General features: G+C 54.4%; 2 protein-coding genes and 1 long non-coding RNA gene across 13 annotated transcripts in view; 2 read left to right on the top strand and 1 right to left on the bottom strand.

Moving 5' to 3' along the window:
* The window catches only part of LOC117310565 (granulocyte-macrophage colony-stimulating factor receptor subunit alpha-like), a 34,320-nt gene extending 17,185 nt beyond the window's left edge, over window positions 1–17,135 (top strand). For 3 of the 8 annotated variants that reach the window (XM_033850256.2, XM_033850260.2, XM_033850259.2), the window contains 3 exons: window positions 292–388; window positions 2,177–2,258; window positions 2,985–4,596. In XM_033850256.2, the coding sequence (XP_033706147.1) occupies window positions 292–388; window positions 2,177–2,258; window positions 2,985–3,083 (278 nt within the window). In that variant the 3' untranslated portion in view covers window positions 3,084–4,596. Of the gene's footprint in view, window positions 1–291; window positions 389–1,708; window positions 1,861–2,176; window positions 2,259–2,984; window positions 4,597–5,120; window positions 5,293–12,320 lie in introns of those variants that run through there. The other 5 variants (XR_004524714.2, XR_004524715.2, XR_004524716.2 and 2 more) reach the window with 5 other exon arrangements.
* Window positions 6,325–18,735, bottom strand: LOC109551453 (uncharacterized). Of its 3 annotated transcripts, none has more exons than XR_012329460.1 (4): window positions 18,634–18,735; window positions 10,889–11,800; window positions 7,385–10,699; window positions 6,325–7,180 (listed from the first exon to the last, which is right to left on the bottom strand). It is a non-coding gene; the product is annotated as an uncharacterized lncRNA (long non-coding RNA). The 3 variants fall into 3 exon arrangements; XR_004524717.2 differs by having other exon boundaries at window positions 7,385–7,523; XR_012329459.1 differs by having other exon boundaries at window positions 7,385–11,800.
* The window catches only part of LOC109551458 (interleukin-3 receptor subunit alpha), a 34,292-nt gene continuing 31,717 nt past the window's right edge, over window positions 17,876–20,450 (top strand). For both annotated transcript variants that reach the window (XM_033850265.2, XM_033850262.2), the window contains exons 1-2: window positions 17,876–17,983; window positions 20,350–20,397. The gene's annotated coding sequence lies outside the window, so the exon portion shown is untranslated. The remainder of the gene's footprint in view (window positions 17,984–20,349; window positions 20,398–20,450) is intronic.

Here is a 20,450-nt window from a genome sequence, read left to right as displayed (position 1 = left end):
CCTGGAAATGTGTATTCATCCTTTTTTGGTCCGTTTCTAAATTGAATTCTCGGTCTTTGGGTTGCTGTGTCTTAAAATCGCTTTATGTGTTTTGGACGTGATCCCGGGGTCGTGTTGTCTCACGAATATCTTTTTGTGAAAGTTGCAGGACTGGGTCCTTTCCTTAGATGTCCGTCCTGCTCTGGGCATGTTTCCTCCTCCGTGAGCTAGTGAGGACATAAGCTGGCTGAGTGGCGATCGCTCATGCCCCGGCCCCTGGCGTACTTGGCGTGTTCCCCTCTCTCTCCCCAGGCTCTGCGGAACCAGAATCCAGCCTGGTGCACGTCTACCTGCTGGTGGTCCTGGGGACCTTCGTCTGTGGCCTGACCATCAGCTGCCTTTTCAAAAGGTAACCTCAGGTCGTCCTAGGTGGGCATCCCCGTGGTCAGCGGAGGGGGCCGGTGTTTATTCCAAAGGCAGCCCCGATCGGCTGGCAAAAAAGAGAGGGCAGCCTGCAAACATCCCAGGCAGTCCTAGCAGCCAATTGGCGTGTGGGTTTTCTGGAGGAAAACTTGTCTGGAAAAAGGGAAGGAAGTTGGAGAGATGGAAAAACACACAGGAGAGAAACAGCTCTGAGGCTGCGTCCGTCAGTGGCAGGAGACCAACAAGGGTCTTTCCTGCCCCCAGACTCCTGCCGGGCGCCCCTCACAGCCCTGCTGTGCTCAGAGCTCTGCCTGCCCTCAGCCCCTTGGAGCTTCTGGAGTTCCCAGAAGGTCTCTCCTCCTCTGATTTTCATTTCCCCCAGCACAAGTCATTCAGCCCCGGCTCCCAGACCACTGCAGTCAGCCTGTCCATGGGCACCTCCGCAGTCATCTTTCCTGTTGTGTGACCCAGGCATCACACAGGGTCTGTGGCCACCGGGTAAACGCTTTGCAATGAACACGCAGACTAAACCTGCATGCGTACGGCATGACGCCCTCTGCAAAGCATGGAGAGATTTTGCACCTGAGACCCTCCTGCAGGATGTGGGGATGCTGTGGGCGTCCACCTGCGGCCCCTGTCCTGATGCCCCTGTCCTGGTTGGGCGTCCTGTGCTAAATGTCCCCCGGGACCAGGCGAGACACTGGTCTGCCCTGGGAAAGCAACTGTGAGGGACACTGGACCTGGGAGCAAAGAGGCGTTTGGGCAGCCCGGCCACTGGCTGTGGTGACAGGGACAGATCTCGTGCCTTACACAGAAGACTTATCTTAAAGAAAAGATGTGTGAGTTTCTTGTAGCTGCCGGAACCAGCGACCACAAGCCAGAGGCTTAAAGCCACAGGCATCCATCCTCCCCCATCCTGGAGAGCACACCCCTGAGGTCAAGGTGTCTCAGGGTCACGTTCACTCCAGAGGCTCCAGGGGAGGGTCCTTCCCACCTCTTCCAACTTCTGGGGGCTCCAGGCGTCCCTGGGCTCGTGGCCGCCTCCCTCTCGTCTCTGCCTCTGTCTTCCCGGGGCTTCTCCTCTGTGTCTGGGTCTCTCCTCTTCTGTCTCTTAGAAGGACCCCGTCATTGGATGTAGGGCCACCCTCATCCAGGGGGACCTCATCTCAGACCGTTCACTACATCACATCTGCAAAGACCCCGTTTCCACATAAACTCCCGCTCCCAGGTTTCAGGGGTCAGGAGGTGAATATAACTTTGGAGGCAACCTTTCAACTCAGTACAACCTCTCCTGACGATGTCACAGGATTGGAGGTACCATTCGTGTGGTGAGAAAGAAAACGCCCCTGTGAACATGCAGCGGACTGGGGTGCTGCGGGACCGTGGAATATGCTGGTTGAGAGAGAGCACTGAAAAGGCATGACAAAGGTGGCCCAATCTGGAACCGTGGGCTTCAAGGTTGGATAAGGCTCCTGGTCTTTAAACACAAGAGACCCCAGACTCCTCCAAGCTGCCGGAGACTGGACATGTCCCTCATTCCCATCCCTGTGTCCAAGGGAGTGAGTGAAGGTTCTAGAAAGACCCTCAGAGAGTCTGTCATTTCCTCCATGGTCTAAGCCTGGAGTTGGTCCTTCTGTGATTCTTAAAGGAAATTGTTCTGAAGAAATGAGCCTGCGTGGCGTGTTTGCACGTGACATGACAACATGTCCCCTTTGGGTGCAAGAAGGAAAGTGGGCGTCTAGGTCTTTTTTTCACACGTTTCTTGTCTCACCAGGTTCCTAGGGATGAACAGGTTATTCCCGCCAATTCCACGGATCAAAGATAAATTGAGCGATAGCCGTCAAATTGACCACCAGGTACATATGGGGGGGGGGGGGCAAGCCAGGATGGAGAAGAGGGGACAATGACCCCAGAATCTCAACTGTGTCCACCCAAAGGGGTCCACAGGGTGTGGCTGCCATCCCGTGTCCTGCTCCCTGGCCTTCTTCAGGGGTCAGGGACTGGAGTTTTACCTGCGAGCTGTGTCTGGGGAAATGGGGTGCGGGGAGAAGGAGAGAAGGAAGACGGGGAGGGAGAAAGAGAGAGGTAGAGACAGAGTGAAAGGGGTCTGACCAGATCTCCGGGAGCGGACAGCTCCCAGAGAGGATGAAAAAGGACAAGGGACAAGGGAGACCCCCCCTACGCGACACCCCCCTTGGGTGCACCCATCACATCTGCCTCTCCGTGCGGCGGGGTTACGTCTACCTACTCCGCTGTCTGGCATCATATCCCCCAGCTGTCAGCTTGCTCACCTCCATTCTTGAGCTGGGCAGCTCTCCTCTCAGGAGCACCGACCCACACCCTTTCCGGGTCCCTGGGACCTCCAGGGGCCCGCCCACCCTAGGGGGCCAGCATGAGACACGTCCCGCTACCCCTGAGCTCCGGGTGGCCCTAGCATATGTGGTACCCTAGGCTCAGATGTCCCTCCCACAAACTCGTCTGCCAGCTACAAGATCTGACGCAGAGAGCCGTCTCGGATTTCTAGCTAAACCCCCCATGGCCACTGCTCGCGGGGCTCCTGACACCCCCATCCTTCTCCCCAGCAGATCCTTTGGGAGAAATTTGCACATGACGCGGGAAAAGGTGACAAGGAAGAGGTCTTAGCCGTGGAAGAAGTCACAGAAGCCCCAGCGAATGCGTGAACTCCAGGTGTCTGCATCCCCGGCACTTTCTGGAAGTCGTTGGTTTTTTTACAATTTCTTTTAATGTTTTTTCAATGTTTTGCTTAATTGTTGTGAATGTAGCTTTTTTAAATTGTTTTGAGCATTTTTCTACCTTTCTGTTCTGTTTTGTTTTGGTTTTTTACTCTGAAAACTAATGTGATGTTTTGCAAAGATGCTTTGTAGTTGGAGGGATGTTTCGAGGCCTGTGGACCCTGACCACGTAATGCGCCTTCCAGCTGCTCCAGGGAAACACCACCCCTTCCTCACAGGGAGGGGTCGGAGCTGCTGCTGGCCGCTGGGGCTGGGATGAGGGTCTGTGCCGCCGCCCGCTTCCACTGGCAGAAAATTGACATCCTCCTTCTTTCTCTACTGGCTGCAGTTCAGAAAGGAATGACTTTCCAGTGGCTGCTGTAACAGGACCACAATTGCCGAGTCGACACAGCGGACGCCTACTCATTATAGCTTGTAAGCCCTCCTGCCTGCTTCTTACAGGGACGCTTGTGGGTTATGTCACACCCACCTGGTAATCCAGGACCGTGTCCCCATCTCGAGATCGACATCCGGGACCTAATCACACCTGTAAAGTCCCTTCTGTCAGAAGGCAACATTTTTATAGGGTCCAGGTATTAGGATGTGGACCTCTTTGGGGACATTTTTCTGTCCACCCCACGGAGCCCAAGGAGGGAAGCTTGGTTGAGCGGCTGTGATGGGCGAGCTCAGAGCCGCCCTCACTCCTCCGAGTTCGCACCTGGCCCACTGGGCTCTGTGCCCCCTCCACATACCTGCCCTGTGCATCCCTCCCACCTGACTTGGATCCTAAGTCAAAACCAGCTGAGTTACATGCTTTATCGTAAGCCAGCAAAGTCTTTGTTTTCAATTCCCGTCTTTGCCTGAGTCCCGTGAGCAGTTTTAGCAAATTATCAACCCTGAGGAGGCGGGTCATGGGAAGCCCTGATTTATAGCCAGTCGTTCCGAAGTCCGGGCTGCCCGGGGCTCCCACCTGGGGGTCTGAAGGGAGTGAGGTCTGGAGTCTTGGGGAGCCGGTTGTAGGTGTTGGAAAATGGCCCAGCAGACCGCACACACCCGCATGAAAGGCAGAGCAGCTGAGCATTTTACTGCATGGATGTCACATCTCAAGAGAAATGAGTTATTTATGTCTGTGAGTCTGTTTCTGCTTTGTATATAAATTCATTTATTTTTTAGATTCCAAAGTGATGATTACCAAAGGAGAAAGGAAGTGGGGGGGGGGGGGATAAATCAGGAGTTTGGGATTAAGAGGTACAAACTACTATACAAAAAATCGATAAGCGACAACGATTTACTTTGTAACACAGGGAACAATATTCAATATCTTGTAATAACTTGGAGTGGAAAATAATCTGAAAAAAAATATATATATATATATAACTGAATCACTTTGTCGTACACCTGAAACCAACACAACATTGTAAATCAACTAGACTGCCATAGAAAATAAAAATTAAAAAAGAAACTAAGGTCATTCTAATGGAAAAAAACGAGTTCTTGGACTGATGCCCCAGGCACTCAGGACCTAATGCCCCTGTATCCTCTGTGGCCCCAGTGGTGACCGGCTGCAGCGTCCCAGCCCATCATCTCCCCGACGCTCAGGCTGCAGGTGCCCGCCCGTCTCTGCCACCCGGGAGGCCCGGCCTGGACCCTCCCGGTGACTGTGTGGTTTGCACAATGGTGCCCCTGTGCTCACACGAGGGGTCAGCGGCTGCAGAGGCAGGCTTTCAGGAACTTTCAGGCCACAGCATTGCCCAACAGGATGTGTGAGGCTGGCACAGCTGGGGTGGTGGGATTGGTCCCAGTGACACCAGCCGTCTCCCCGGCATCCTCTCCCCGTGGGAGGGCAAAGGGTGAGCATGTGCTTCCTGGGGACCCCTCTCGGGGCAGCTGTGTAGTTGCCTAAGTTGCGTCCTTAAATAGACAGTTGAGGCTCTGGGTCAGCAGAGACTGACCGGGCACAGATTCACGCCCCGGGCTCTGTCTTAGGATCACGGGGTACCAAGGGGCCCTGGAAGGCGGAGACAGAAGAAAAGTCCCGCCCCAATGGAGCTCTCCTCCTGCTGAGGCAGCCGACCATTGGACAGCAGGGAAGGACGTGGACGGCGTGTGAGTGACGTGATCCGGGGGCAGAGGACTCGGAAGCACCTCGTAGTTGAGGGTGAGCTCTCAGCCCCGTACTGGGGGGAAAGGGTTCTCCCGGGAACAACTAAAGCTGAGCCAGTGCTGGCTCTCGTGGAGGCCGGAGAGGGGAATCCGGGCAGGGCGAGGGGTCTCCACACTGCCGGGGACCAGGGAGCAGGGGCAGTGATGGCTGGGTGGGGGGAAATGGGGACCTTTGGAGGAGAATCTGGGTCTGGATGTACAGGCGGGAGGGCCGGGGTTGGGGGGAAGCATGGACGGTGTCCTGGGGCGGCAGCAGCAAATGACGCAGACCGGGGGGCTAAACACCACAGGCATCCATCCTCCCCCATCCTGGGGACCAGACGTCTGAGGTCAAGGTGTCCCAGGGCCACGCCCCCTCCAGAGGCTCCAGGGGAGGGTGCTTCCTGCCTCTTCCAGCTTCTGGGGGCTCCAGGTGTCCCTGGGCTTGTGGCCGCCTCCCTCCCGTCTCTGCCCCTGTCTGCACGTGGCTTCTCTGTGTCTGGGTCCCTCCTCTTCTGTGTCTTAGAAGGACCCTGTCACTGGATGTAGGGCCACCCTCATCCAGGAGGACCTCATCTCAGACCCTTCCCTCCATCACCTCTGCAGAGTCCCTGTTTCCAAATTAAGTCACTTTCTGAGGTTCTGGGGCGTCCAGAGGTGGACTTACCGCTTTGGAAGGAACACAGTTCTGCCCACACGCCCCTCTAAAGAGGCTCCTTCCCGACTGTGTGCACCCCTAACCCCCAGCCCTGCCCCAAAGTGCCCCCAACCTGCACCCACAGCCCTACCTCCAACCACTTTCCCCAAGCGTCCGCAAACGTTCGCTCCTGTGAAAACCAGACATTCCAGGCTCCGCAGGCCACGCGCATCTGTCAACCAGATCCAGTCTCTCTCTTTTTTTTTTTTTTAACAACCCTTTAAAAATGTAACAATTTATTCTTAGCTCACAGGCCCTCCAAACACAGGCCGCTTTTTGGCCGGTAACCCCAGTGCATGCCCTCTCTGAGGTGAAGGTCAGGTAAATGAGATTTGTAAGGACAGACACAAATTAAAATGAAGGAAAATAATTTTATTTATTTTTAAAATTAATTTTTACTGGAGTAGAGTTGCTTTACATTGTTGTGTGAGTTTCTGCTGTACAGCTAAGTGTATCAGTTATACATATACACCTGTCCCCTCCTTCCCATTCGGGTCACCGCAGAGCACTGAGTGGAGTTCCCTGTTCTATACAGCAGGTTCTCCTTAGTTACCTATTTTATACATAGTAGTGTGTACAGATGTCCGTCCCAATCGCCCAGTTCATCCCACCCCCCCCACCCCCCCTTGGTAACCATACGTTTGTTCTCTACATCTCGTGACTCTGTGTTTACTTTGCAAATAAGTCCATCTGTACCATTTTTCTAAATTCAACATGGAAGTGATATTATATGATATTTGTTTTTCTTTATTTAGAGAGAAACACACACCACAGACAGAGTGTGGGCCGTCTCAGAAGGTGGGAGGCCAAGAAAGATGATTTAAACTCTCTCTTCTGTGACATCAGGGCAAGGACGACCTCGCTCCAAGTTGCACACGTACCTCCTGGCACTAAAGCTGGGAGACGTGTGTTTTCTTTCTCCGGAGAGAGGCAGCTGGTTACCGTAGATGGGGCCCCTATAAGCCAGGGGGTTTAGGGCAAACGCTGCGCGGCCCGCGGGGCAGTCAAGGCCTGTTGCTTCAGGAAATAGTGATCGTTTATCCCGACAAGGAGGCTGGGGTTGGTCGTCCCCTCCGGGCTGTGCGAGAAGGTGGGACTTTTCCGGTCCCTGCCAGGTCTCAGCCTGTGATGGGCGTCCCTTCCTGGTTTTGGGCTCCTTCAGTGATAAAACTGTGTTCTTCCCCTCCAGTCATTGTGGGGAGGTTTCCTGGGTTCACAGGAGGCTTGGGGTTAATTATGTTTCCCCAACAGGGTGAGGCTGGGAATCTGCTCACTACGGCATCGCACTACGTGGATCCCCCAATGTCATAAATGACCTCCACCCCGTTCTGGGGACCCCTCTGCACATCCCCACCGGCACTGAGTGACTGGGCCATACCCGCCCTGCAGGGTCTTTGGGTGTTTGCCGTACCTGCTCAGAGAGCAATGCTTTCTTTGTTTCGCTGAGTGCCAACTCGGAACTCCAGGCCACAGTCCCCAAGTGCGCACAGGGGATATGCCGTCAAGGCTGTGTGACTTTGGGCAGCCTGCTTGCCCTCTCTGGGCCGCATCTGTGAAATGGGATTGAAGACAGTGCTTGCTCCACTGGGTTGTGGGAATTCCAGGGAGGCCCACAAAGTCCCTGAACAGAGCCCTGAGGCTTGGGGAGGGGAGGGGTGGAAGGGGAGGGGCTTGTGCTGAGACTTTTGTCTGTACTGGGTCTGGAGGGGCTAGTATGGGGTGGGGAGGGAAGAGCCCGGAATAAAGCCAGGATTTTCCTGACTTTCTTGGAGCCCTGAGGATGCACTTTCCTGCCTCACCCCAGCACACTGATTCCTCCTCAGGGCTGCACCGGGGACCCCAGTGCTCTGGGGGCTGAGGCCTCCCTGGGATGGAGAAGCTGGGGTGCTGCGGGAAGGCCACCCACAGGAGGGGGGGCCCAGTAGTCTCCGGGACCAGGCATCACCCCCCCACAGGGACACAGGGGTCCAGCCCTACAAGACAAGACCTGCCGGGGCATCTCACATGGGGGGAGGGTGTCCAGGACCAGGGACCCGTGACCACCCACCTGGACTCAGGGAGCAAACCCAGAAGCCCCTTCCCCACCCCGCCAGCTCAAATCCTCAAGTCCAGCCCGGCCACCCAGATCAAACGAACGGACCCTCCTCTGTCACCAGCACAGTCCCTGCTCACAAACCACGAAACACCGGATGGTCGTAACCCCCTAAGGAAGGAACACGGCTGAGTTCATTAGTAAAGGGCCCCACTTCTTGTTGAAACACAAAAAGAAATTCATAGATGGGTTGGGGGTGCGGAAGGAGGGCAAGGAAAGCGGGATGAGGGTAGAGTCTGGAGCCCAATCCTCTCCCCATGGCAGCTGCCACTTCTCTGTTTCATATGCGGAAAAAAAGAAATAGAAAAGTGGGTTCTGGGGCTTTGGAAGCCCTGGTTCCGACAGGGAACCGGTTCCGTGTGGCTACACGGCATCCCGGCTAAGAACAATGTTATCGGTATCGACGTATCCATGGCAACAGATGCACCGCCCAACGCGCGATATTCCATGATAGGAGGGTAACAGGGGAACCTGGAGAGGGTGGGGGAGGGGTCCATGGGAACTCCGTGCCTTCCGCTGAGCGTCTCCGAAAACCGAAACCTGCTGAAAAACTTGTCCGTTAGTAACGAGGATGATAATAATATTAAAGGGCCAGGGGGGAGAGGCTAGGGGAACAGCAGGGAAATAAAAGGCGAATATCTGCAAAGCGTATCAGGGTCTCTGGAAGGAAAACCGTGTCTCGGCAGACTCTCTGTTTTAGGTGATGAAACACGGAAGGAACACAGAATAGTGACAGTTCAGGAAATGTCATTTGCGGACAGACCGCAGTACAAACTGAGTCACCGCCAACTTGCACTATTTCCGGCGGTGTCTCTCTGTCTCTGTCTTTCTCAGTGGAGTCCCCAGCGGGCAGTGGCTGACCTGCAGGACCTGAGGGTCCCGGGGAGGCCCCCCCTCTCATTGAGACACAGGGGACAGACCCCGGCCGTGGGTGAAGCCTGCTGCCTCTGGGGTCCACGCCAGGGACCCCGGTCCATCGTGGGCGGCCAGGTCAGAGGGGGAAACGGGACGTGGACTCGTTGACTCACTCACTGACCCACACGCCATCCTGCAGGGGCAGGGCCTGTCTCTCCCCAGGGTGCCCTCAAGGTGTTCCATCCCTGAGCTTTCAGGGCGATGCAGCCCTCAGGGTCCCTGGGACCAGCCAGCCCGTGGGGTTAGTACTCTGCGTGGTGACACTGCGCACCGGGTCTTTCCCACCCCGCATCACCCTGTGCGGTCCTAAAAGTTCAGGGCAGCCGGGGACCCCATTGCTGAGGGCAGCACAAACATCTACCAGGGCTGGGATCTCCTTCTCTAATCCCGGGAGGGGTGTGGTGAGTGGGGAGGGGGCAGTCACATCTCTCCTAATTCAACATCTCCTAGCTAACAACTCTAAGGTCTTCTGGAAAATCTGCCGGACGGAGGGATGCTTTGAACATCCTTCGTGCAGCCTCGTGCGGTTTAGCAAGTGGACAAACCCGTGTCACAAGCACGATGTGGAATGCTTGCCTCTGGATTCCCTGTCCCTCCCTCAGCCAGGGGACACCCCAGCCCCTGTAGATGAGACGCACCATCTCCCGAGTTTCCTAGAGAGGGAAGCCCACGGTATGAATCCTGTGGTCTGGCTTTCTTTTAGCTCAGCGTGTTTTGAGATTGGTCCACGCCCTTGAGTATACGGGGAGCTCGGTGCTTTTCATAGATGAATCTCACTCCAACCCAGCGCACGTCTGTATCACAGTTGCTAGGTGCATTTTCCCATTGATGGGCGCTTTGGTCATTCCCAGTTTGGGGTGACAAAAAAATCAAGCCGCTGTATGACATTTGGGTACAAGTCTTTCTGTGGAAGGGATTCTTCCTTTATTTGGGATAAATACCTGAGAGTGAAATTCCCGAGCCGCATAGGAACTGTATGTCTGGCTTTATAAGGTCTAAGAACTGCCTGCTTTTTGCTGTGTGCTCCCCAACATTTATATGCTGAAGCTCTGACCCGCCATGGGATGGTGTTAGGAGGTGAGGCTTTTGGGAGGTGATTAATTAGGGTTAGATGAGGTCATGAGGGTGGGGCCCCCATGATGAGATTAGTGTCCTTAAAAGAGAAGAAGATGCACCAGAGCCCCTCTCTCCATCACGTGAGGTCCCAGTGAGAAGGTGGTTGTCCGAAGGACAAGAAGAAGGTTTTCTCCAGAAACCCAGCCATGCCAGTGCCCTGATCTTAGACATTCAGCCCCAGAACTGTGGGAAATAAGCGTCTGTGGTTTAAACCCCTCGACTAATGGTATTTGCTATGGCAGCTCGAGCAGGTTAATGGCAGACTGTTCTCCAAGGCAGCTGCACTATTTTAGATCCCCACAAACAGCGCTTGAGGGTGCTGGGTCGTCAGCATCCCTAGCAGCTCTCGTTATGATCTTTTTCGTAACCTTCCCGCTGCTTGTTTCTATATATATATGAGCTTTGATAGAATGCCTACCCTTAGATATCAAAACGTCTGCGTGATTCCAAAAAGGACCTTTATTTATTTATTTATTGAGGCTGCACCGCATGGCTTGCAGGATCTTAGTTCCCCGACCAGGGATGGAAACTGCACCCCCTGCAGTGGAAGCACAGAGTCCTAACCACTGCACCGCCAGGGAAGTCCCTGTCAGTAGCTTTTAGCTGAAAAGAAAGAATGATTTCTCAGCTCAGTGATACCGTCTTATGGGCTCTTCCCTCCCTGGGAATTTGGTTACAACTTTGCTGGTTTAATTTATAACAAGAGCCTTTTTGAATCCTATATCATACCTGTGGGCGAAGTTAAATTTTCATAACACCCTAAACATCCCCTACCCCGCAAAATCATCTTACCATACATTCAGCGTGTTCATCAAGTGCGTCTAAAACCTGTAGCAGATGGTACCCCGTAACGAACGTCGTTCAAGCTCTCTGATGAAGGTGCAGGTTTGACAAGAGTTCCTGTGACCCCCCAAAGAGGTTTTGTTTTCTTATCTTGTCACTGACGACGAATAGACATACAGTGAATTACACATGAGGCCTCGCTGGGGTCGTCACGTTAAATGCTGTCCCACAGTCCAGAAATGTTTCCTCAAGGCCCCGGGGGGGGCACCGGTCTAAAATGTCCAAACATCCAGGAAGAAAACACCCATCTCCTTCATCTGGCTAGTGGCTCTAGGTTCTAAAATCCTCCTCTGGTCTGAAAGTGTCAGGAAATTAGCAACTTTATCTTTGTTTTCTTTTGGTTTTGTTTGTTTGTTTGTTTTTGTGGTACGCAGGCCTCTCACTGTTGTGGCCTCTCCCGTTGCAGAGCACAGGCTCCGGACAGGCAGGCTCAGCGGCCATGGCTCACGGGCCCAGCCGCTCCGCGGCATGTGGGATCTTCCCGGACCGGGGCACGAACCCGTGTCCCCTGCATCGGCAGGCGGACTCTCAACCACTGCGCCAGCAGGGAAGCCCTGCTCATTCCTTTCTGAAGACGTTCACTTATCTTGTTTTCTTTTGTCATTGAAAGACAAAAGACATTGTAGTACCTAGCAAACTGGCTTGCCTCGCCCAAAGTTGTAAAGATTCCGCTTTTTTTTTATTCTGAGGGGTTTGTACTGTTAGCTCTTACCTTTAGGGTTTTCATCCACATTTGCTTTCTTCGGAAAGCAAGTCCCCTCAGAGCAGGGGCCCCGTCACAAAAGGCAACGTTGATTCCTATCCGTACGGAGTGCACAAAAGAACTCACTTTGAAATAGCTGAACTTAGGAACTTTTCTTCCTAAATGAATAGGGGAAAGGAAAGAAGGGAGAAGAGGCTTCAATGGGGAAAAAAAAAAAGTGGCTTTCTTGCAAACCCGGGTCCACGGCAGGGAAAGCGCACTGGCCCGCCAGGGAATTTCCTACAGATGGGTATCTTTAGGAAAGACAGATGGGTTTCTAGGAGAACAAATGGTGCATAAGAAAGTCTGTGAGAATGTTTGTTTATGCCAGTACAGTGGTACTGTCTTCAAGGCCATAAAACTTCCCTGGAGACAGAATTTATGACGGTTTCAACCCTTTCCTGGGAGTGAAGTGTCCCCGAGGGAATTTATGGCATGCTTCACTCCCAGAAGTTTTTGCTTTCAGTCTGATAAGAGAAACTCCGAGAAGCCTTATTTTTCCTGCATCTGTTGAATCCCAAATATCTTCTGCTTAAAATCATTTCATACCCATCCTGGGGTTCCGAGGGGGTTCCCACATTTGCAGACCAGGCTGAGAAGAGAGCCACTTACCATCTTTCCTTTGTTCTGTCTCTACAGGGCAGCCTCTCTCAGCGAGACCCCGTAAGTACCCCTTCCTTTCTCTGCAGCCTCCCTGCTTGGGTCTTAGATGCTCGAAGCTGAGCCCTCAGCGGGCAGCCGGCACAGCTCAGCCCCGGGTCCCACTGAGCCCCTTTAGGGGTCACCGGGCTTTGTCTCCGATGGTGAAGCTGTGATTTCCCAAATGCCTCTGACTCAGCTCAAGGAGCCGGTTGTCACCCGCCCCGAGGAGAGAGCAACGTCCTTCTTCCCAGTGGAGCTACTGACACCTTCTCAGTACACAGTGCAGCGACCTGAAAGCGTCCCCCTAAAAGTCATGTCCACCCAGAACCACAGAATGGGACTTCATTTGGAAGCAGGGCCTTTGCAGGTGTGATGAAGTGAAGGATCTGTCCTCTGTGTAGAAAGAATCAGAATAACCCCAACCTCACTTCCCAAGGGCATGGGGACCCTGCCCGAGATGTGGGCACAGACGGACAGCTGTGAGACCCAGGTGCCAGCCGGCAAAACCCCTTAGGGCCCTGCCATTGCGGGGAGGGAGGGGAATATGGACCGAGGAAGCGGGTCCCAGGTGTCCGCCCGCTGTCAGGACGCTCTCCTGCGATGTGCACACGCTCTGCCTTCGCCCTGTTCCCAGCCTGGCGTTTGTCACCAAAGTCCATCACAAGATCCTCTTTTCTTCTAAAGGTTTTCCAAAGAGGAGGTGATAAAAATGAGTAGCGAAGGCCTGATTCTGCCGTGATGGGAGAGCACGCCGCCCGCATGCGTGTGAAGCGCGTGTCCTATAAAATCTGGAGTGAATGGAGCTCCACGCAGCAGTTCGGTGAGTCTCCCGGGAACACCCGAGGCCACCGATGCCTGGCCAGGGGGGAGGGAAGCAGGGGCCCTTCCTCTGAATCCTGCTGCTTGACCTTCCTTCTTTTTGGGGGGGTGGGTCAGTTTCTCATTTATTTCAAATAGTTTCACCTTCATTAAGAGCTTACAAAACAGTCAGGTATATGCATTATCTCATTGAATCTCCATTTTGCGAGGAGGTAACTGTAAGTGCAATTTTAATGTTTGTTCTATAACTTAAAAACTTGCACATTAATAATTGAACTGTTAAAAGATTATGTGTTCCTGGAAACCATTCTCCTATAGAATGGTAACAGTACAGAGGTTGGTTGGTAGGAAGGAATCTTCTGTCTCTTAGAAGGACCCTGTCATTGGATGTAGGGCCACCCTCATCCAGGAGGACCTCATCTCAGACCCTTCACTGCATCACATCTGCAGAGACTCTCTTTGCAAATAAGGTCCCGTTCTCAGGGTATAGGATGGGGACATATCTTTACGGGGGTCCACTGAGCCAACTGCAGGGCCCCTCCCAGCAGAGGGGCCCCAGGGTGGGTCCTGCAAGCTCTCTGATTAAACACACATCCTGCAGCCTGTCCTGCGGCCCTACGCGCCCTCCCATGTTTCTGGGGTAACCCTATGGGGAGGGCCCCACCCAGCTGCAACCACAGGAACACAAGCTGCTGTGGTCACTCCTGCCTCGATCTCACTGGGATGTCTGAGGCTTCGGCTGCCCGTCACCCCCCACCCCAGGGATGTCAGCCTCGTGGGGTCAGCCAGGGTGTCCCCACTTCTCTCCCCACATGAGGGGGCTCTGACCTCCAGAGTGCCTCCCTCCTTCAGGGGGCCGGGAGGGGTATCACAAAGTGAGTTGCCTGAAAATCTGACAGCTGCCATCTGTCAGCACGGCTGGCTTGGCTCCTGGCAGGAAATGCCAAGGGTTGGCCCCGTAAGCTCAAGATTGGCAGACCCACAGGGCACCTCATGCAGCCTCATGCCTGCCCTGTAGGACCAGCAGAAAACCCACAAGGTCGGGATCCACCCAGTCCCTCCCTCCAGGGCTCCCTCGGGATTCATTAGCAGCCAACAGGGCATGAGCTCTAAGTATGCACCTGTTGAATGCCTAAAAGACATACAGGCTGCCCCACCCCTTCCCCAGAGAGGAGCTACCAAATCCATGTCTGAGCCTCCTTCCCCATAGGCAGTGGGTTCATGGCTTGCAGAAGGGGTCCAGGCTACACGAGTCAAGTCAGAGTTCCCCCAGAAAAGCCTCATTTGCAATTAAAACGAAAACAACACACACACACACACACACACACACACACACACACACACACACCCCTTTCTCTCATCCTTGACATTTCACAATTACACATTCATTCCTTTGGTTATGTAGTGCAGTATTGAAAGTTAATATCCATTGAGAAGGAAGGCATTGTGTGGTATTAGCTGTGCCCTCGTGGAAATGTAATTGGTGGGTCCTGTCTTGTGAGCAGCAGGGTGGGAAATATGGGGACAGTGAAAAGGGGTGGGGTGGGGTGGGACAGGATCGCAGAAGAATCGATTCTTCACTGCCAAGATTCCCACGTTCCTCAGGCCCCTGTGTCTGGAAGTTCTCTTCTCCTCTGCTCAGCCCTGCTTCCCCCGCCCCACAGTCTGATACCGGGTTGGTAGCCGATGTGTGCAAACCTGACCACCCGGTCACTCCTGACCCTCTGCGCCTCTGTCCCATCAGGTTTCCCAGAGAAGAACTTCCTTGTGGTCCTGATCGGGCTGGTGGTGAGGGCAGTGGTTTTGTCCAGCATGGGCCTGAAATTCCTCTGTAAAAGGCAACACCCGCCCCCCCACCCCCACCCCCAAAAAACCCTCGAGAACAGCATGACGGAGGCCACACACAAAAGGGCCCACGCCTGTCACCCCGTGCACGCAGAACGGCCAGAAACCCGGATTCAAAAAGCAGATTTGAGGTTGCTTAGGGCGGAGGGAGGGGAATGAGGGCAGGGGGCGGCTGCTAAAGGGATGGCCCGTCTGCTGCCTGAGCCCCATACGTGGCCCAATGTCCGCACTGGTTCTCTCCTGATGGCCGGGTCGGGGGGAGTTTGACTTTCCCGTGTGCTTGCGGGCTTTACGCTTCCCGCAAAAGGCAGTCATTATTTTGTGCTCCAAAGAATAAACTTTAAAAAGAGATTAGGATTGACATAAATACGCTACCGTGGGTAACAGATAGCCAGTGGGAACCTGCGGCATAGCACAGGGAGCTCAGCTCCGGTGCTCTGTGATGACCTAGGTGGGTGGGATGGGGGAGGGGGATGGAAGGAAGGTCCAAGAGGGAGGGGATATAGGTATACATAGAGCTGAATCACTTCATTGTACAGCAGAAACTAACACACCATGGTAAGGCAATTATACGCCAATAAAAAATGAATAAATTAGTGTATTGATTAAAAAGAAGAGGCTTTCAAGAAAGAGGCAAAGCCAGGGGTCTCTGCAGAGAGCACACGCGTGTCTGGAAGACGGGTCCTGAGGACGCCGCCGGGCAAAGCGACTGTGAGCTCAGTACCGGTTAGGGGCTGTCCCTGGTGTCACAATTCGGAACCACCTGCTGGGTGACCGTCCAGGCACGGGCGATGGAGGCCGGCTATGGTCACAGCCACCACACGGGGGCAGCGGTGAGCAACCCGCCTATTTCCCGGCCCCGGTTTCTCAGCTTCCCAGGCCCCGAGGCGGGTGGTGTCTGGCCCGAGGGGTCGACTCAGGGCGGTGGCATCAGCCCTGGCTGCAGATGCAGGCTCTGCCCCCTTTGCCGGCTGGCTCGCCACACCTGTGCAGCATGTGTTGAATGCCTGGTGACCACCTGGAGTGCCTGGGGCACGGGCATCCCTAGGAGACCACCCAGCCAAGGGGCTGCGGGCGTGTGGAGGAAGGTGGGGGCATCCCATGTCCGCTGCGGACGTCTGTGGACCATTGCATACACAAGGACCAGAATCACTGATGGAGCGTCTTGGGGTTCTCCGATTTCATGCAGCCCTGGGGGACATCTGGAGAGACTTGGGGAGACCTGGGGGGCTTGGGAATGTGTAGGGCCCCCAGGGCCTCCGTCTGGGGGGATGATAGTGCTTTGGAACCAGACAGAGGTGATGGCTGCACAACACTGGGAATGTGCTGAGTGCCGTCAAACTGTGCGCTTAGCATGAATTCTGCAGCTCGTGAGTTAAACGTCAATAAAGCCGTTTTTAAGAAAGAAAAGAACGAACACATCACGGGCATCTCCATCTCCGAGATGCCTGCAACCCAGGTGGAGGGATGGGTTTTCGCCGTCTCTTGGGGGGCAGACAGACAGACAGCCTCCGACTTAGGACAGACGGCCCCATCCTTGCTGTCACACTACCACGTGCAGACTTCGGAGCTGGCATCTGTGCTCCGCCCTGACCCTCCCCTGTCCGGGTGTGACCTCTCTCCCTTTCAGGGAAAACCGTTTATGATAAGTAAAGAAAACGAAAAATCGCCTGGATGTTTATTCACGGACTTGTATGAATGCAATGGTGTGGGCTGTGCAGAAATTGTAAGGAGACGTAGATTCATTTCTGCGCCTAAGGAAAGATATTCGTGGTGTATTTTTAGTAAAATTAAAAAGTGACAGGACTTCCCTGGTGGCGCAGTGGTTAAGAATCTGCCTGCCAATGAAGGGGACACGAGTTCGAGCCCTGGTCCGGGAAGATCCCACATGTGGCAGAGCAACTAAGCCCGTGCACCGCAACTACTGAAGCCCGCGCGCCTAGAGCCCGTGAGCCACAACTACTGAAGCCCGTGCGCCTAGAGCCCGTGCTCCGCAACAAGAGAAGCCACCACAGTGAGAAGCCCGCGCACCACAAGGAAGAGTAGCCCCCGCTCGCCGCAACTAGAGAAAGCCCACTCGCAGCAACGAAGACCCAACGCAGACAAAAATAAATAAATAAATTTATTAAAAAAAAAAGAAAGAAAGAATGAGCGAAGGCATTGAGGAAAATAATCACAAACTTCCCCCCAAGGTGGCCAACATGGGGCATCCCCAAAACTCGATATGAACAACAAAGACACCTATCTCCCTGCCCATCTTCCAGCCACGGGGGGGGGGGGAAGAAGGACAAAGGGAGTACAGACAGGACGAGGATGGAAAACGCCCAGCTGAGGACAGTTCTCTTCGGTGGCGTGTCTCTACAACCCCACATTAAACATCCAGGCTGGGTTCCGTCCACACCCACAAGAGACCCATCTCCCAGGCGGGGCTCGCTCAGGCTGTCAGCCAGGGAAGCAAACAGCAGAGTCGCGCCCCAGACACAGAGGGAGACGCCTGCTCCGATTTCCTGGGACGCCCTGAGCCCAACCGAAGAAAACACTACGAAGAAACGGGTGTTTCACGAAAGGCTGCGGCCACTGATAAGGAAGATTTCATTTAGAAACTTCCATGTTTGGGGTTGGGCCAGAGCTAAGAAGGCGTCTCTTTCAAAAGACGTGCGGTGCTTCAGAGAAAATAGAAAAGATGAGGTCTAAGTGGAGGAAACACTCGCTATCTCTGTGGCCGAGGAACCCGTGACCCCGAGATACCCTGTGTCATCACCCCAGAGAGCCTCTGGCCGTGACGCCACCTGAGACAACCTGGACCTGGAAAGACGGGCTTCTCGTGGGAGCATCAGCTCCGGCTACGGATGGGCTTGGCCCTGGCACACTCTTATTTACACGGAAGGGTTTACGATAAAAATCAGAACCTGGCAAGTCGGCCCAAGCCTGGGCTGGCCACCGGCAGGTTCCAGAGCGGCCCTGTGCACCGGTGGAACAGGCACCCTATGGGAAGGGTAAGCTTCCCTGGCATGGGGCCAGGGACCTGGGCAGGTTTCAGGAGGCCAGAGGGAGGGGGTAGGGGTGCATGGTGAGAGAAAAAGAGTGTTATTTCTTACAGCAGAGTCCAGGGGGGCTCTAACAAGCACAGACTGAGGGCCAAAAACCACAGGCATCCATCCTCCCCCCAGTCCTGGAGACCAGAAGCCTGAGGTCAAGGTGTCCCAGGGCCGCACTCCCTCCGGAGGCTCCAGGGGAAGGTCCTTCCCGCCTCTTCCAGCTCCTGGGGGCTCCAGGCGTCCCTGGGCTTGTGGCCGCGTCCCTCCCATCTCTGCCTCCGTCTTCCCGGGGCTTCTCCTCTGTGTCTGGGTCTCTCGCCTTCTGTGTCTTAGAAGGACCCTGTCATTGGATGTAGGGCCACCCTCCTCCAGGAGGACCTCAGCTCAGATCTTTGACTTTATCCCATCTGCAAAGGCCCTGTTTCCTACCAAGGTCCCGTTCTGAGGCTCTAAGGGATGTGAATTTGGAGAGTTTTTAAAAAGTGCAGCAAAGATTCCCACCCCCAGCGGACAGGGCGCTGGTGATCCCTAAGTGCCGGGGCCCCCAGAAGCAGCAGCTGGGAGGACAGGTCTGCAGGTTCCCCGAGAACGCAGAGGGTACAGCTCACCCGCGCCGTGTCCGTGTCCGGAGCGCCAGGCCAGGAATCTTACAGCAAGGCGTGTCCCCTCCTCCAGGAAGACGCTCCGCCACCACGGCGGAAGTGCTTTTGTTGGGAAAGGTCAGGAGAGCAGCCCCTCCCCTCGGGAGAATCCCGGAGACCAGCCCGGCCTGACCCCGAGGGCACGGCCCAGCCTTGTGCCGGGAAGTGGCCCTGGAGGGTCTCTGGGGACCTCAGAGCGCACGGGGTACCCTGTGCCTCAGCCTGCGCATTTCTTTATTTTTCTTTCTTTTTTAAGAAAATATTTATTTATTTATTTGGCTGCGTCGGGTCTTAGTTGCGGCACGCGTGTGGGATCTTAGTTCCTTGAACAGGGATCGATCCCGGGCCCCCTGCATGGAGAGCGCGGAGTCTTAGCCACTGGACGGCCAGGGAAGTCCCCTCAGCCTGTGATGTTCACTTCTCGCTCTTGCCCTGGGCTCTCAGACCGGCAGGACTGCAGGTTCCGACGTGCACCCCACCACGCCCGTTTGCAGCTTTGCAGAGCTCGGCCTCGGCCAGCGAGGGAGGTGCAGCGCAGCTCAGGGGGGCGGGATGGGGTGACCCCAGGTCATGAGCTGCGGTTTGGAGCCTCCTGCCTGAGACAGACCCCCCGCTCCCCCCGCCCGCCCCCCCGCCACTCCCCGCCCTGGCTTCCCCGAAGGTCGTGCAAAATCGAGGGACTTCCGGTTTAGAGGCAGAGCGCGGGGTGGGGGGGAGGGGGAGGGGGAGGGGGAGGGGGGACTCCCTGGAGACAAGAATTTGTCTCTGCACGTTTTTCTGGACGGAAGACTAGATACAAGTCTCCCCGTGAGAGAGAGGTTCCTGAAACGCTTCAGAGCAGGAGTGGGTGTTGGCGTCTAAACCAGAGTAGATTTGAAGTGGGTCCGGGGCCCCCCAGGGGCTGGGGATGGTGGCCCCAGGAAGGTCAGGTTCTGCCCTCAGGATGGACCCGCTGGACCCAACAGGGTGTGTGAGACGCAGACCCCAGGGAGACGGGCTGAACCCCGTCGGAAACACGCGTGTGTCTGTAGCGACAGACAGACAGACGGAACGTTTTCCCTTAAATAAATAAACACACATTTAATATTTAATGTATACGAATGTACTTATACACCAAGGTTAATTAATAGACATGAACGCTATGTAACATTGATGCAAACATTAATTAATGTACACCATGTAAGTCATACATTAATGCACCTGTATGATTATAATATACTATATACATGTAGTCTTTTATTTAGTTGTTATTTACTTTAAAAAAATTATTTATTTATTTATCTTTGGCTGCGTTGGGTCTTCATTGCTGCGCGCGGGCTTCCTCTAGTTGCGGCGAGTGGGGGCTGCTCTTTGCGGTACGCGGGCTTCTCATTGCGGTGGCTTCTCTTGTTGCGGAGCACAGGCTCTAAGCACGTGGGCTTCAGTAGTTGTGGCACGCAGGCTCAGCAGTTGTGGCGCACGGGCTTAGTTGCTCTGCGGCATGTGGGATCTTCCTGGACCAGGGCTCGAACCCATGTCCCCTGCATTGGCAGGCGGATTCTCAACCACTGCACCACCAGGGAATTCCCTATTATTTACTTTTAAACTTTTTATTTTATATTGGAGTATAGTTGATTACCAGTGTTGTGTTAGTTTCAGGTGTGCAGCAAAGTGATTCAGTTACACATATATATTCTTTTCCAGATTCGTTTCCTATTACAAGATATTGAATAGAGTTCCCTGTGCTACACGGTAGGTCCTTGTTGGTTATCCATCCTATATATAGCACTGTGTACATATATTCT

The sequence above is a fragment of the Tursiops truncatus genome, chromosome Y (genome assembly GCF_011762595.2).
Source record: "Tursiops truncatus isolate mTurTru1 chromosome Y, mTurTru1.mat.Y, whole genome shotgun sequence".
In the NCBI taxonomy this organism is placed as follows: domain Eukaryota; kingdom Metazoa; phylum Chordata; class Mammalia; order Artiodactyla; family Delphinidae; genus Tursiops; species Tursiops truncatus.
The sequence above is the reverse complement of the archived record's forward strand: the minus strand, read 5'-3'. Positions and strand labels throughout refer to the sequence as shown.